At 38.8% G+C, this 18,061-nt stretch overlaps 1 protein-coding gene across 1 annotated transcript in view; it reads left to right on the forward strand.

Moving 5' to 3' along the window:
• Positions 1-17,817, forward strand: part of LOC124587979 — a 183,527-nt gene extending 165,710 nt beyond the window's left edge. Inside the window, exons 15-16 of the mRNA XM_047131468.1 lie at positions 13,374-13,421; positions 17,041-17,817. Coding sequence (XP_046987424.1) covers positions 13,374-13,421; positions 17,041-17,074 — 82 coding nt within the window. The 3' untranslated portion in view covers positions 17,075-17,817. The remainder of the gene's footprint in view (positions 1-13,373; positions 13,422-17,040) is intronic.
• The last annotated feature ends 244 nt before the right edge of the window (positions 17,818-18,061 follow it).

An 18,061-nucleotide genomic window follows, 5' to 3' on the forward strand; every position in this document is an offset into this window, starting at 1 on the left:
AAAAATGCAAACTGGCAAAGCTAGCAACATTAAATCTAAATTAGCAGAGCAATTGCAATATTACAACTAATATAAGGCAATGTGCAGCAAACAATAAAAATAAATCATTAGTAAAACTGGCTTAACAGAGTAATACAAAGTTAAATTTAGTAGCACTATGCCTGGCACACAGCAGCAGCAAATGCAATAACTTATACCTAAACATGACAAAGCTCAAGCAGTAAAAATAGTACACTAAAGACAACAATGCAGACAAGGGAAATGTCTATTCACATCTTAATGTCTACGTAATTAAAGTGGTGCACCACAAAAACTAAGTCTACAAAAAATTACCAAGTACTTGAAAAGAAAACTATATATGCATTGCTGTTATTAGTCCCTTCTTATTGTTCTTTCCATTCCAAGAGCTCCTTTTTCGAAGAATGTGGATCAGAAAATAATTATTTAATAGATCTGTTGACAGAAAGTGTTCACATTAGGAGATGCATTTAAGTTTATTTTATAAAACCAATGCTGCAAGACAGCTGGAAAACAGATATCAAATGAAATAAGCAATTATGCAAACCAAAGCATAAAATCATCATTCAATAGCTATGTGGCATTTCGTAAGTCAGTAGCTCTCAACTCTCGTAGAAAGACACTTGTCATAATCATGTTTGCAGATGTAAGAATATTTTCCATCAATTCATAAGCATTTCAGTAAGTAGCACAAAGTACGATATGTTTCCACGTAATGAGCATGTCGTATTTGCAATGCTTTCTACAATGGAATGTCAATATCGGGGATAATGGCCTCCTTTTTTCTCCCTCTGTGCCTCTGAAAGGCACACACTAATGGCTTTTTTCCAGGCGACTGTCACGCAGCTGGGTGCCCACGATGCATTACTTGAAGGTGTCACTTAAGTTTCTTACCGAAATATTTACGACAATAGTTTGCACTAGAGTAACAGTCTCATATAAAAAATTTCACAGGTCGAGAATTTGCGTTGCAAATGTGTAGAAACAAAATCCTATGAATATAACAGTGTTCAAAAAGTTTTCGTCGGCATTGTAATACATTCACGCATTTACACACATTTCATAACTCTTAAAGTACGATTCTTGGTTTCCAACATCCTTTTCCACAAATCAGAGTCCCCAACCACTACTCATTATTCATATACGTATTCGTCGGCACTTCTTCAATATTTCATCAAAATAAATACGTAGCATAATCAAATTCCTCATTTACGGTAGCATCATCTTATTGATCATAAACATACCTCAACAGCATAATACACATCGTCGTCGTAAAAATAACATCATAACACCTCAGTCAACTCTCAAAAACGTCGATGCTTTCAGCTATAATGTCAAAACCTAAAAAAAAAAATTCTCTGCTCATTTCAATAGTGTCATCTACCTCAAACGTACTTTAAAATCATGCTCCCTTACCAAATATATCATTCAAAGCTCTCATAATATCACAATGGTTCCGAAAAAATATGAACAGTTCACAAAGTACAGACAAAATACAATTTCGTAAGTGTGAAGTTACCCAACTGTGTAATTGCGTAAACATGTGTCACTGATGTAGTAAAAAAAATGTTTATCTCTCAGTTAAATGATCAGATAGCTGTGTAATTTGTGTGTTAGAGAAATATGGTACCCATGTGTAAAGTTGTATAAGCAAATACCATATTAGCTAGGGCTCCTTGTGCTTGCCAAACACATGGTACACAAAGTAGGCGTGTATCCCCTGAGGATTAATGTAATTATACCCTCAGGTGTTACAGATTACAGCAATGGAATGAAATGCATCACAGAAAACCTTTGTATCATTGTACTTCAAATATCTTTAAAAATAAATGATTTAAGTACAAAATTAATCACTCAAATACGTGTCCTGTAGCGCTAAATGTGCGTCTTGCTGTAAGATAATCTCTGTGGAAGTGTCGTAGTTATTGTCCTCCGAAAGCTAAGTTCTGCAGAAGCCAATGTACTTACCTCATGATAAACAAAAGTGAAATGCTTTGGGTATAGATATCTTAGTTATTACGCTTATTGCCGTGATGAAGAATGTACTGTGCTGTAACGTATTGTTCTGCTACGGAAAAGGCAGTCTCATTGTTGCTATAACACAAAAGTTACTCCTAAAACATGTTTTATTTCCAGAATAATACAGAAAAACTGTGCAGATATAAAACAGAAACACTGCAAAAGCAACATTGTAAATTGTCACTCATTAGTAGCGTCGTGATAAAATCGTGTAGCTGTAACATAAACTAACCACTGTGTCATCTGGTATCTCACTGAAAGTACTTTAAATCCAGAATGTATTTTCAAGTAAACCAAAATGTTGCATTAAAATCTCATTAGCAGTATATTTTCTAAGTATGTAAGCCTGATAGTCGTTACGTAATCGTGCAACTAACAAGCAAGAATGAACAAATAACAACACTGTGTCGACTGTTCACTAGAACAATGCATTCGTAATTTCTGTTGAAGTAAGTTCTCTTGGTTCTTGACTAGATATTTAACTTCAAACATTGTTGCATGGTAACAGTTTCTTAAGTCTGACAAAGCATACTAGAAATGTGAAGTCAAAAGATTTATGCCAAAGACAAAGTTAAAAAGCAGATTATCTTTCAATAAACGGTTTTACATGTGAAATGTGGTGTAAACCTTTACTCTTCCTAGTATGCAGTGTTTCAACTTCAACGTAATTATCGTGTGGTATACGTCGGATTCTGTAAGGTCCATTGTAAACTAGAAAGAATTTGTGACTCAAGTGTTTCTTCTTATGTGACAATGAATGAGCTTTAATGAGAACATTCTGACCAATGTATAATTTCTTTGCATTTGCTTTACCGTGTAGTTTCCTCCTTTTGTCTGCTGCTGATTTTATATTTTTAATAGCCAAATCAATTATGTCCTTGTGTCGAAGTTTACGTGTATTTGGGAAAGGTACAAGCTCTCTGATTCTGTTCGGTGGTTCTTCATTCTTCAGTACAAGAGTAGGTGGTAAAGCCGTGGAGTCATGGGGCATTTCATTCAGCACATTTTGAAATATCTGTCCCAATGCTGATGCTTTCTGTGACAATAAAGTCTGCAAAGCTTATTGATTTCTTTCATAATCCGTTCGGACTGGTTACAATGTGGTGAGTACAATGAAATTATGATTCCAAAGCATGCGTGACCAAACAGCAGATCTGAATTGCGGTCCGTTATCTGAAATGACTTTACTAACGTGTCCAACTTCACGTAAGAAATTTTTAACAAAGGCGTTGGATACAGACCGTCCAGTGGCTTTACGTAAAGGTGTGAAAAAAACAAATTTTGAAGTAAGTTCAACAGCGACTAGAACGTACGAAAATCCATTAGATGTTCTGAGAAGCGGTCCCAAGAGATCAACAGCAGCAAATGCTTTTAATTTAGAAGGAATAATAGGAAACAACGGAGCACGATGTGAAATAGTAGATGGTTTCGCCTTTTGACAAAGTTTACAAATAGACAAGACTCTTCGAATTCTCTTTTCCATATTGTTAAAATAACAAGTCGTTCGAAGAATATAATAACATTTTCGTGGACCAAAATGTGCGTAGCTGAAATGAATGAGCTTATTAACAAAATCATCTGGAATGCAAAGTACCCATAGCTTGTCATCAACAGTGCAGCGTTTGAAGAGTATGTTATTTCTAAACAGATAATGATGCCGAATCTGAGTGTGTGTCTTTTCATGCCATTTACTTTTGATGTCCTTCCAAATCGGATCTTTATCTTGTTCATGAGCAATGTCCTTTAAAGATGTGGTGATGACGTTTTCAAAGGCGACTTTCTGAATGTAAAGAATACTGAAATTTTTCTCGAGGTTGCCTTCTGTGTTACTTTTCTCAAGTCCAGCCGGTGCGCGTGACAGTGCGTCCGCAACAATGTTCTCCTTGCCGGGAATGTAGACTATTGTGAAGTGGAATTCTTGCAGAAACAATGCCCAACGTTTTAACCTATCATGATTTAATTTTGAAGACATAAGAAATTGTAATGCACGATGATCACTGTATACTTTTACGTGCTTACCAGAAAGAAAGAAACGGAATTTGTTAAATGACCAAACGATAGCTAAAGCTTCTAATTCAGTAACGGAATACTTTTTTTCAGATTTTGTCAGCACTCGGCTAGCAAAAGCAATGGTTTTCTGAACAGTAGTGTCATTTTCTGCGGTTTCTTGAAATAAATGGGCACCAAGACCGACTTTAGAAGAATCGGTGCTAAGGCAGAAATCTTGTGACAGATCTGGATGAGCTAGTATTGGCGCGTTAAGTAACGCTTCTTTCAAAGAATTGAATTCCAACTGTGCTCGTTCGTCCCAGTTCCAAATAGTATTTTTTCCAGTGAGAGAACAAAGTTTTGGTGTAACTAGAATTAGCATATTCAGAAAACGACGGTAAAAGATTACGAGACCTAGAAAACTTCGGACTTGTTTTTTTGTGGATGGAACTGGAATGGCTCTGATTGCTTCTAACTTTTCAGGATCCGGCTGAATGCCTTCAGAAGAAATAATATGTCCCAAAAACCTCACCTTTGACCTACCGAACTCTGCAAAAATATGTAACACGCTGTTGAGGATGCGATTATGTTGTTCCCATGTTCTGCTATCAGAATATCGTCCAAATATAAGGTGATGTGACGTTTTAAGAACTCAGGTAATATGGAATTTAGCCCGCGAATGAACGCTGCCGAAGAAATGTTCAAACCAAAAGGAAGTTTCCGAAATTGATAACAAACGCCGAAACAAAGGAAAGCTGTGTATTTTCTACATTCTGGATGAAGTTAGATCCGATAAAATCTGGATCTGAGATCAATAGAAGACAACACTTTTACACCATTAAAATTTTGAAGAAGTTCTTCCAACGTTTGCGGCCTGTCTGTTTCAGGAATGATGATAGAATTGATTTGTCTCGAATCTAAGACAAGCCTGATCGATCCATTTTTCTTCTCAACTACATGTAATGGATTGTTGTATGAGCTTACTGCAGGCTCAATAATGCCCTCGTCAAGCATAGATTGTATTTCTGTTCTAACACGGTACCTATAATGTGCTGGAATTACGTATGGTCTAACACAAAATTTAGTATGCTCACGAACACGAAATTGGTATTGAAATCCGTTGATTGTTCCTATTTTGTGAGTAAAAACTGTGGAATGTGCTTGTAAAATCTCAAAAAGGTCTTGCCTATCACTCTCATTACAATTCTCAATTGTTTGAATTTTATTCTGAATTAACTCATTAGTATTAAATGCGCCGTCGATATCATGCCTGTCAGTACTTGCAGAGTGATTGTTAGTGTCAAGTTCCGTCGAAAATTCCGAACTGTTGTCTAACAGGAGGTAAAGCCGATTAATTTCTTCGTCATGGTTTGAGAGCCAATCTTCAAATTTCAAAGCTATTGACCTACCTTCTTTCTCTAAACTTATTTCAGCATCGTGAAAGCTTAAGATTACTTTGTATTCATTCAAAAAGTCTACTCCCAATATAATTTCCGTCGACAATAATGGAACAATAAGAAAGTTCATAGAGCGGCTGTAGCTTTGACAAAAGAATTCTAAGTCGGTTTGTCGGCGTACATCTACACTTTTTCCAAATATTGCACCTTGTAATTTAATCTTACGTAACGGAAGTGTGGGACAATCGTTCGATTTGTTGCATTTGCTAAAGGCTGTTTCACTAATTATGCTGCTAGAGTCTGGGACTGCCAGAGTCAAGTACTGCCGTAAATTTTACGTCATTTACTGTAATGTGAATCACAGGATATGCAATGTTGTTATGTTTTACGTCGTACTCCTGGAGTAAGATGTCCCTAATGTCTTCCATTTTTACGTAATTACTAGCTACGGCAGCTGCGTCGTCAGTTTCATAAGTACGTTTTGTGGCTGCCAGCGGTATGAGTCATTGCCTATTGTGTCTTTGTTGGCGCGCGTCGTTATTGGGATTTGGAGACCTAACTTCTACAAATTCACTATGTCGAGAGGGCCCTGCTCTGTTTGAATCCCGCCAGTTCTGATGCAATTCAGCTCTGTCGTTACGATCATATCGTCTGTCGTCATGTCGGTAGATTCCATAGTTTCTTTCTTGTTGGTCATGTGGTGGAGAATTTCTCCCTGAATCGTAACTGCGCACTGGACCGTTGCGTCTAAAGTTATTCTGTCTCCCCTGATAATAATTATTTTGGTTCCCAAATTGCCTGTTTCTCTGATTGTCTCTGTGATAATCACTGCCGCAGAGAGGTGATCTTTCCCTGTAATTATTACTACTCTGCCAACGGTCGTCATACGGGTGGTGTCTGGTTTGGTCACGATTTGTGTTGTGAGAATAGCCTTGTCGTGTCCAGTTATTATTTCTTTCGTTGCGGAATTGTGACGGATGTGACCTGTAATTGTTGTGTTCCTGTTTTCGCGTTCCGCGATTGTCAGTGTCAATTTCTAATTCTTGTAAGAGTCCCGGAAAAGCTTCAATGTCGTCTTTGCAACGTCCTGCCAAAACAATATGTCGTAAATGTTCAGGTAATTTGATTAAGCAAATGTGGATGAGTTCTGAGGGGCTGTATGGGTTTGACAGGTACTGATTCTTGTGCAACATATCTTCAAAATATTTCACAAGACTGGAAAATTCAGATTGTTCGAAATGTTTCATCATTATGATGCTATGTTTTACTCGGTCTTGTGTAGCTTGAGACCAATATGCTGAGAGGAAGGCATGGTAAAATTCTCCTTCACTGTGACAGTCGTGAATGACCGATCGCATTCTTACATCTGGTTCATTCTCTAAATAGCCACACATAAATTCTAATCTGTGCTCTAATGACCAGTTGGGAGGAAAACAATGAGAGAATTGATGGAGCCACGCTTGTGGATGAATGTCGTTGCCAGAATTCTTAAATGTTTTAAATTTATGTGTAGTAATGAACAGCTTATAGTAAAAATCATCATGTCGGCGAGTCGCATATCGGTCATTGTTACGTCGTTTCGGCGGTTCCATTTCAAAATTCGGTGCACCTTACCAATTTCTTTCATAATTTCCGAAATGCGCTGTGTTATTATTTTGTGGCTGTTTAGTATTTCTATGTCCCTCTTCCCGTATTGGAGCGCGAGTGTCCTCTGAAATATGTAATTGTTGTATTACTTGTGCCAACTGATCTTTTACTTCCCGGATTTCTCTTTTGTACTGTGTATTGATTTGATTTTGATTTTGTTTGAATTTTCTAATTTGTTCATAGTCTTCAGTGTCAGTGAAGGCTACATACAGGTCTTGTGTTATTCAGCTCATCATCTACCTTTGTAGATAAATTATTTAGCGGATCCGAAAGTTCGACTACTTTCTCTGATAATGAACTAATTTCCTCCATGTGTCTTTCTGAACCAATTTTCAGAGTATCTACTGTGTCCTTTAAGTTTTCATGAGTTTTTGCAAGTTGCGTAACCAAATCGGTAGATGCAACTGAGTCAATTTTAGCTTGCAAGGTCTCATGATTTTCATGAACAATAGTTTGCAGTTCTTTTATGGTTGCTTCGTGATTCTGTAATGCATTTTCATGCCGCGAAAATATAGGTTGAAAATGCTCACAAATTTGTGTTTTTACGTCATTACAGACTTTTTGACATTTCGATTCAATGTTATGTAACTCAGTAGTTAAATCTTCACGTTTTTGTTCAAGCGTGGTGTCTAACTTCCGAAGATTTTGTTCCATTGTGTCTAGCTTTTGAAGATTTTGTTCCATTGTGTCTAACTTTCGAAGCTTTTGCTGTGTTTGTCTCTGATTTTGTTCCATTGTGTCTAACTTTTGAAGCTTTTGTCCCATTTGTTGCATTAATTGTAATAACAATGCACTGGTGTCGGAAACATGTTCCTGAATGCTTTTCGGCAGTGAATTTGCACCGGCAACATTCACATTTTGACAAGCGGAAAATGTGTCTTGACTCACTTGAGAAAACGGTGAGAACCCAAAACGTGAGTCTACAGTATTTGCAATATTGTGTTCTGTCATTCCCGATTTCTGAGGCGAGCTGTTGCCGACCGATCGATCGATAATGCTTCCCTGTTCACTACCTGTTTCACTGTCTGCACCACTATTTGACGCCCGCTCCATTTCCCTACGCACAGTTACCAAATTACTACTTTGAATGTCTGTTAATTCATTACACAGTTATGTTGGTAAGCTACGCTTGTCGTCACTATTATTTCTCAGTTTACTTTGGAGCCTAGTGTTACGTTTTTCACACGCCATTGTTGTCACAATATTTCACACGATAACACAGAAAAGCACAATTTGAAGAGCAAAAATAAGAGAACACATTAACATAACGCTGAAAATAATATCTAGTTAATTGCAAGCGCAGCTGCGAAATACTTGGTGCAAATCTACATGCATGCCACAACTGTTTTACTGCACAACAGTGAAAGACTGCAACTACAAAGGAGATTCTCTCTACAATTACGCGATAGCAATAAACAAAAGCTACACTAATTACACAAACTACAAGAAAAAATCAGAAGATTCCAGTGAGGTATCCTCGGCTAAGGATCGACATATGAAACGTCCCCTTAGAACAATTATACATGACTGTCCTTAAATTGACACACAATATTTTTAGCGCAACGCAATCTGACTTTCAAAAATCCCTACAAAAGAATGGCCCTGACTAACATTAACCTATACGTTTCACAAATCACTTACCTCACAAAAATCTTCGTTACTCAAGCTACTGCAATACAGCGAGCGCCACTACTGCCAGCTAAATAAAAGATTCAAACTACGGTAGGCCCTAACTACTGATAGGCATAGTTAGCAAATGAAAGATTTTTATTGAGAACAAACAATGTATTTACCTTAATAGTCATCAAAAGTCATAATATATATAGCAGTTCATGACATCCAGTCCTACAAATTTCAAAATTCCGCCATTTCTCTCCCCACATCCACCACTTCTGGTGAATGTTTCTGGTACGCTGTTCAAATCAAATATCTCCGGAACTGTCTAAGAAATTGCAATTATTTTACCACTTAGATTAATTGTATGTAAATGTTTACTAAATGACGTTCCAATGATAGCTATAGCTGTTTTCCACATGGAGCTATAATAGTTTATGCTGCTAACATTGCAGTACCTCAAACAGGTGAATTAAATCACATTTCACTATCCCAATCCAGTAACTAATTTCGAATAAATAGCAATATTTGGATGCCAGGACTTACCCATTTCACCAGCTGTCAACCAGCTAGGCTACCATATTAACACTTTTTATTCGGTTTCTTTCTTTTCTGTCTGTTCAGTACAAATTTTGCAGTTGATTTTAAGCTAGCTTCTGAATCGGCTTGAGACTTGAAATTTTAAACACTGACAATACAATACTGCGGTGATAAGGACCACCTACTTGCAATAGGGAAGGGGTTGAGGCTGAAAATTGGGTAATAAAGAAGTGTAAGTCAGAGCACTTCTTGTCCAGCTGGAGTTCCTGCAAGATGGCTGTGCTTAGCATGTTGCGTCACAGGCCCTACAGGCGCAATATGCATGAATTACCTGCTACAGAAAGAGGGGTGGCAACTCATTCTATTTATAGGTTGACCTCTACAGCATTTGAAGCAATTTCTATCAAACTGGGCACACGTATGAATTCAACCCGGAAAAAAATTACTATGAGAGTATCACCCCCAACACCCCTATGCGGAGTGAAAAGGGATGATGTAAAAACATAACACAGAATTCCTGGAGCGATTTCGACCCGATTTGATGTACACATGACTCATTTCACCACTATTTTATTAACTCACTCTCTTGTCTATCTGTCCTTTCGGTAAAAATTCCGCAACTGATTTTAAATTAACTTTCCAAGGCGCTAGAGATCGAACTTTCAACATAGCTCAGAAGTAGATGACAATGCAACATTAACATGCTTTCTTATCTTGTGTGTGTCACTGCCATTTCCCAGTTTTTCTCTTTGTCGTGACTGATTTGTGCGGAGAGCGGCTGCCGGTAATCCTCCGTGTGAGCTCGAATCTCTCTGATATTTACCTTCTCGGTCTTTGCACGAGAGATATATAGGAAAAGGCAATATTCTGGCTGAATTAAGTGAAGAGAAACTAAAATAAACCTTAAATTTACCACATATCTCTCCTGTTATTTCATCACAATGTTTGAAATCGATTAAAAATTTTACGCACAAAAGACGAAAATGCGGAAAACAATTATTTAAATAAAAATAAATTTTAATATAACACGGTTTTATATCGGTGTACAGAGTGTAAAAAATTTTTCCCTGCCCCTTACAGTGACTTTACCACATACAGGTAGTTCTGAAAATTTGTAATAGTGAATTTTTAATAGCTGTGAAAACATTTGTAAGATTTATAACGAAAAACGAGGGGAGCGTGCAAAAGATAACTGACGCATGAATAATTCAGCTCCTAACTATTTACCACTGCATGCGCACTACGCTTTTCGTTATTTACAATTTTTACAGGTCGGGAATTTGTATGAGGCGACGAAAAATTATTTTATACTTTTTAATCCGATGTAAAAAGTTACATTACAATTTTATTTTTATTTAAATAATTATTATGTATATGACTGAGGTGGCTGGTGCTGGCTTTAGCTTATTAATTTTGTTAACAAATTATATTCAACGGTTTATGAGACAACAGAGCGAGGATAACATATTGGGTTTACTAGCAACAAACAGCCGCAAATATTTCGACTGAGTGAACGTAAAGATGGTACTATACCAGCTGAGCTCTCATAAAGCGCTTAATAGTTTTGGTCTTACAGCAAAGCACCGAATTAACTAAATTTATATGTCGGAATGCGTGCATGGTGGCAACAAAAAGGCCAATGATGAAATGAAGGATTAAGTACTAAATTACCTCTTCCGAAATTACTTCACCGAAATAGTCTCACCACTGTTTGTTCTTCCGACAGTTGGCACAGATGCAGAAATGATAGATAATTGAGCGTGGAGTTGAAACTTTACTTCATTCGGCGTTCCGAGTGTCTGTAAAATAGCACTCGCTGTTCCAGACAATAAGAAAGTTGAGCAGAACTACGCACTTATACGTTTATTGTACAATTGTAGACGACGTTTTGTTCACGCATTGGTAACTTTTGTTGAGATCGAACAACCTTTCTGCAGCGATCAACATGGTTTCTCCAAGCACTGATCACATAACACCCAGTTTGCTCTGTTTATCCAGGAGTCCAGAAGGAAGCAAACAGTGGAGCTCAAGTCGATGCCTGTTTACTGACTTCCAGACAGGCTGCGATACTGTTGCGTACCACCGCCTAGTGAGCAGTATGAACGTACATACGAAATATCCGAAAAGATGGTAAATTAGATTGAAGTCTTCCCAGCCAACACACATCAATCCGCCGTTCTTAAATGTGGCGCCCTGCGCACCATAAGGAAGTATGGTACAATCGTTACGATATGTATAAATGACCTTGTAGGAAACAATTTTAGCTAATTGCGGCTATCCGCAGTTACTTGGGTGATTGTTAGGGAGGTGAGACTGCTTCGCAATAGGTTTTGTGGTCAGTCCTACAGCATCACTGGAATGCCAAACAAACTCCAGTGACTTGCGCCACAGCATACGTGCCGTGCGACACGGAACCAAAATTCTGATACACCATATACTGATACCCAAGTTCCCATACGAGTCAAACATTTTTTTCTTCAACTTACGCCAAGACTCTTTTGCACTGTCATTACCTCCTCAATAATGCAAAGTCTTATAACATGGAATGCATACTCGGCAAGTATAATGGCTAACTGCAAACATTTCCTCTACACGCATGTCAAAAAATTCGGTATTCCTCGCATTCACACTGCGACGTGGAAATCGTACATCTGAAGATGATGCATGTAGAAAACTGAATGGACTACCCTAACAAGGCGCTAAAGATTATAACGCTCTAAGAGCAACGCTAACCAACGTCTCAATGTTTATAGTTAGGGTTCTGATTTATCACATAACTGTTGCACCATTTGTTTCATAATATCATGAAGGGAGTTGCATTTCTACTTGTGTAGTCCTCAGGAACTGTTTTTGATTTCAAAGGACAATTTAGGTTTGAATTATGGAGTTACGCTTCTATCTTGGTATGTAATTGCTATTCGGGAATTGAGGACGCTGTGAAGTATAGATAAGTCCTCTGAGGCTCAGTTATTCAAAGAATTTTTAATTTTCATTTGCGGCAGCTATTTGCATTTACTGCCTTGGTTGTTCCTTCAACGCGGCAAACAGTTTCGTACTAATCATCTTGTGGTTGAAGCTCATTTTTTGTCCGAGTATGTCTCTAATATGTAATTATGGAAATACTGTTTTGCCTTGAGGAAGCTTGTTCGTCACCCAAACACGTTTTGGTGAAATTTCGCAATTGTCAGTGGGTTCAATTTATTTTCTGCCCGACAATATGTAAAGAAATTTTGCATGATAATTTGTGCAGTGTTGATATTATGGTATTTATATTTAGAAAACTGTTAACAGAAAAATAAACAGAAGAATATTAGTAGAAAAAATATATATCTTAGTATCGCAAACTAGTACCGCATACTGATGTTTACGTATCTGTCAGAGATTTGCAGTACAGCTGATATTTTTTTCTCGTATGCGATACTAAGAATATTTTTTCTTCTATCTGTTGATACTGTGGAAGATGCAATGCATTGATGATGTCTGATTTTAAAAAAAGGAACGAAAAGTCCCGACAAGAGTAGAAGATGCACATGACAACAAAAAATTGACAGAGACGAGCATTTTTTCAGCTTCTCGTCAGATGATACATTACGAGTATCTGATAATGCAATGTGTAACAATGGAGTGTTCAGACGTAAGGAAATTAAGACCTAGTTCCTTACTTAACACCGACTGTTAATTTATCGAAGCATTACTGTGCTTTTGTGGGCTGTCGGATAGTAGCAAATCTTTTGTCAGGTAGAGACTAACAATCTGTCAAAGATAATTACAATTGCACTGTGTAAGGGCTATGTTGATTTCCTTTGTTGGTCAGACTGCTAATGTAAACTATGTCCACACAATGAAAAATTGAAACTGAAATAGAGGGCTCGGTAGAAACTACTTAGTTATTTGTAAGGTAAATGTGAATTTACCATTCGATTGTATTACATGGTATGCTATGTACAAATACACGCTTCATGTGGAAATGCTAGAACGCTTACTCGCAAGGTAAAACCATAGTCGGCGCAGAACGCTCTTCGCAACCTGTCACTAATCGGCTCTCTGTAACAGGCGCTTTGTTATCTGTTGAGCGCATAGACCTGTTGTTGCTAGACAGGAATCTGTGCCTGGGCGCACAGTGAACGAGAGGTGGTGTGACTGTTGCAGGAGTCCATCCGAGACTGTGGACATTCCGGACAACTGGAACACACCAGGGTAAGTCGCTCTGCAAGTACCTACATGTGCCGCATTCTCGGATAACAAATCATTACGAAACACTGAGCTATACTTTAATGTTTTGAGGATCACTGTGTCCCACTAATCAAATTTTGTTCGATTCACTATTCCGACTTAGGAAGAAGGGCCCACTGCCAAGCTGTGTGGGTGGCATTAGTGGTCAGAATAATGATTCCGCTACATTCCTGCGAACTTGTCAAACATTCTTTGTGGTGTGAAGGCCTGTAGTGTCTTAGCTCTACGATGAGCACCAGAACGTCTCAACACACGTTTCTGGCACCAAAATATTGTGTCTGCAATTCTGATTTAGTTCAGTTCTTTAATTTTTAGAACATTTAATTTGGATAACTAGCGCGTGCTAGACTTATAAATTGGGGTGTCCACAGGAGAAGATAAAAGTGAAAGAGTAATCCTTTCTGGAAGAAATCTTACAAGCTTTTAAAATATGACTGAGGCAAAGAGCGTATCTGAAGTAGCTTGACGTAAGTAAACAAAAAAAAGTTCTCAACTAAAGAGCTTTGCTAGTGTCAGTTGCTGGAGTGAAGTTGACGAAGAAGTTTCTGTAGGTGTACGTCTGGAGCACAGTTTTATGGGGAATCGAGACGTGGGAAAGCAGGAGATGATGTCACTGCAAGCTCTAGAGACGTGTGATTGCAGAAGGATAACAGTTCTTCAGTGCCGCTTATTTCCTCTAGATAACAGCAGCTTCAGTGAACAATTAACAGATTCTGTTTACGCTTTAGAAAGAAACGTTTACATAATTAAAACACGCTTAACTTATTTGAATCATAAGTGACGCAGCTATCGTGATATACATTCACATTATGAACTGAGTGCCTTCTTCCAGTTTCCTGTCTGTCGTTGTAACTCTCCACCCTACTTCCATTTGCGTTAACAATTGCAAGTTACCTTTTAAAACGCTACATTTATATCTCATAATATCTGCATTTCACACTCTCGCGTCAGCCTGTGTCCACTAAGACTTCTTACAATCGATGGCGTAGCGAAGAAATCTCACTTGCTGGTCAATTCTTTGTTGATAATACACGATTTGAAATGGTATCAATTGTTTCACTGACACTTCGGACGACTCAGTGTACCTTTTGCAACGTGCTTGCCTCCAGTTGCTACTACAAAGTCCTAGCAAGTTAAGGGTACCAGATCTGTGATGGATTTTTAATGTTAAGTGACTGCGTTAAGGTTTAGGAGATGACCACACACCCATTTCACAAACCAAAAAGTAGTAGAGCTGACCTCTCAGTACCTTAATAAATGCAGACAGGACTATCCATAATGACGAATTCTGAGAGACAACAACGAAGCTCTTGACGTGCCCCTTCGGCTCTCGCAATGATCTCCTGCGGGTGAATCATCCGAAAGACAAATGGCTTCCTATAGACTGAGATGCTTTAAGGAACAAATCTTGCAACGGAAAATGGTATGAAAATATTAAACAACAGATTATTACAAAGGTGATCATATAAGTAATGAAGTGAATGACTAGTCCAATACTAAGCCTATTTTTGAGAACTTTAGCCTCATTTGGGAACTGACATGTATCGGTGGTAACAGGTAAATTTGTGCGAGATCTGGACTTGAACCCGGATTTCCCGCCTCACGCGAGCGGTCTCCTTAACCGTCCGGCCATCCTAGCACGCTTCGCTTCCGACCCAAATTCCCAGCCTGTTACTCACTACTGACGTAGCGGCAGCTACCCATGAACCCCACACTCGCAATCCCTGACTGACTTAAGAGATCAGGAACCGTCTGCATCCGCACTGAAAAACAGAATCGTTGGTCGAACTCACCTTATTGATATTTATGTATATAAGGGGATCAGAGACTGCGAGTGAGGGTTTCATGGGTAGCTGTCGCTGCGTCAGTAGTGACTAACAGGCTGGGAATTTGGGTCAGAAGGGAAGGGTGCTAGGATAGCAGAGACGGTTAGGCGACAGCTAGAGTAAGGCTGGAAATCCGGTTTCGAGTCATGGTTCAGCACAAATTCACACCTTTTACCACCGATACATTTCAATGCTCAAATGCAACTAACGTCATTAAAACCTCTCAACGATAAGTTGTATGGCCGCTGGATCAAATAAGATGTAGACGCCATATAAAGATATACAATCTCAGTTTATTGTAGTATTCTCTGTTACCATGCAGTTGAATGTAAGCTAATGACAGAATGTTATTGAAATTGATAAAGCACAGAGAACACGAGAATTAACGTTTACAAACGTTGAACAAACCTAAACTAACAACTGAATATCTTGGCAAATTCCGTGTGGGATGGGAGACCGGGAACGGCCATCATCTCAGAAGACATCAATGAAAAGACATGATCCCACGATGGGTGCAAATTAAGGGCTCCAGTTTCGCAAGAAGTATAACATAACTGACCTCATCATGAATGAACCCTCAGTAACTTAAGAAAAAGTGTAGAATACGTCCAAAAATAGTTAATAACGCCATTTCCCACCCTCCCATGCTGCAAGTTGTCACCATACTTTGCATACTGCACAGCGGAAGTTGCGAGCAATGTGGTCAGCTGCCCGCAGCAGCACATCGGCCGCTGGATCTCGTTTCGCCGTCGAGAGACCACGGCTGTGGTCCACCCAAGCTGAAGGCCCAGACTCCACGGTACTGAGCGAGAGTAGACTCATCTCCCCGCTCTCCGCAAAATATACTTAATTCTCTTTTCACAATGGAAAGGCTCCACTAAACACTGATCAAAGATATTATTTTTAACAACTAACTAGCTACCAAACTGGCAAAAGTTTTATAAATTTAAGCAGTCCGATGTCTTCACACGCCTAAAGTTTTTAAATAATTGTCAGTTTCCCAGTCTTCAGTTAAGTCTTTACTGCAGCCAATATACTAATTCCCGCACACGATATTCTCAGACAATTGCGTCCTGACTCACATTGTGTTAGTTTTTTTGAGGGTACCTAATAAAATTTCTTTCCGCTATTTTGAAGAAGTCGCACATCACCCTTACAGAAAAAGGGGAGAATTCCTTCCCACGAGACAACAGAGATCTGTATCTGCGACTGGCCTCCCACTCCACTACCTTCTAGAAAGCTACCAGTGGGAGAACAATGTATTCTTCGGAACTGTGGCTTGACCAGATGGGCCTAATCATAAGGAGTGTATATTCCTAACGTGTAGTCCCTTTCGTAGTGACTATACGTTCGAGATACACACTCAAGATGAACAGCAGTTCACGACATCTAGTTACTGCATGGGCCCTACGGTACAAGATCCAATGACTGGAAGTACTTATTTGGTTGGCAGTAGAACCTGAAGATGATGCAAATGTAGCGTCGAAACTGCTCGTCTGAATGATAAATACTCGTAGTTTGAAGATACGACTGTGATGTCCCATTACCATTACTTTCAAGTGTTATTGTTTCATCTCTCTCTCTCTCTCTCTCTCTCTCTCTCTCTCTCTCTCCCTCTCCCTTTCTCGCTCTTGTATACTTTTTTGAAGCACGTAGTAAGTTTGATATTTACACACACACACACACACACACACACACACACACACACACACACGTGTACGTCACGCCCTAGCTTCGGTTTCGTTTATTGTTCGCAGGGGTGGACAGCAACAACAACAAGACGGCTGGTGACCGCTCCTCCATCAAAGGCGCAGCTCAGCTGTCAGCCGGTTTACGTTGAGACTGATCTTCAAAGCGGCGTTCGCCGTACCTCCTAACACTGTGTGGGATACGGGACAGAAAGCTTCCATGGCGAGCGTACATTTCTCTCCTTTCTTTTGAACTTTTGCGAGTACTTCGCATATCTTCCACATATCTACAACTAATGGGTCCTTGTTATTTGGAGTATTAAAAGAAAGTGAAATACCATGTAACTATATATATATATGCCTAACAGAGGCGTATGCAATGTTGCAGATATTTTGTAATTCGTATTGGTGCAGCTGCCGAGGTTCCTGTTATTTTAGTCCAGCTGATATATACGCTTTATCACTTTTCTGGCCGTATTTAGCTGCTAAAGTAAAACTAATTATTGCGGTGGATTCTCATTGTGCCTCCGTGAAAATTTCTTTCTCCTTCGTAGAAAGACTTTCCCATTTATCTCATGAGTCACGTAATCTTAGCAGCACTTATTTACAACAGAAACTGATGTGTTCTTCGTAGTTCTTCGAATTGTTAAAGTGTACTTGTTTTTGCTACATAGTCACATTTTTGTGGGTTATGTTCTTATCCTGACAGAGTAAGAATTTTAACAAAAGATTTTTCTGTCTTCTAGATGTACGTTTTTCTCATTTGTAAAAGACATATGTAGATGAACTTGTTCTGCAAATTTATCTGCTTGTAATTATTGAATTATTGCAGCTACAAAATAAACAGATGCTTAAAAAATTTCTCGGTATTCTGTGACTTTCACCTTAATACTCTCTTCTCTGCCACTTGCCTTATCCACAAGATTTAACTTGTATCTCAAAAGGAACCCCTGGAGTGCGAAGTCGCAGAAGGCCAATGATGTTTACGGCGTCCGATGCCCCACATCTTGCCTGCCACGCAATCGCAATATTGGCTGCTCACAGCGACAGGGGATGGAGTTGTAGGTATCCAGGGGAGAGCACAGCACGA

Source organism: Schistocerca americana, chromosome 1 (assembly GCF_021461395.2).
Source record: "Schistocerca americana isolate TAMUIC-IGC-003095 chromosome 1, iqSchAmer2.1, whole genome shotgun sequence".
Classification (NCBI taxonomy): domain Eukaryota; kingdom Metazoa; phylum Arthropoda; class Insecta; order Orthoptera; family Acrididae; genus Schistocerca; species Schistocerca americana.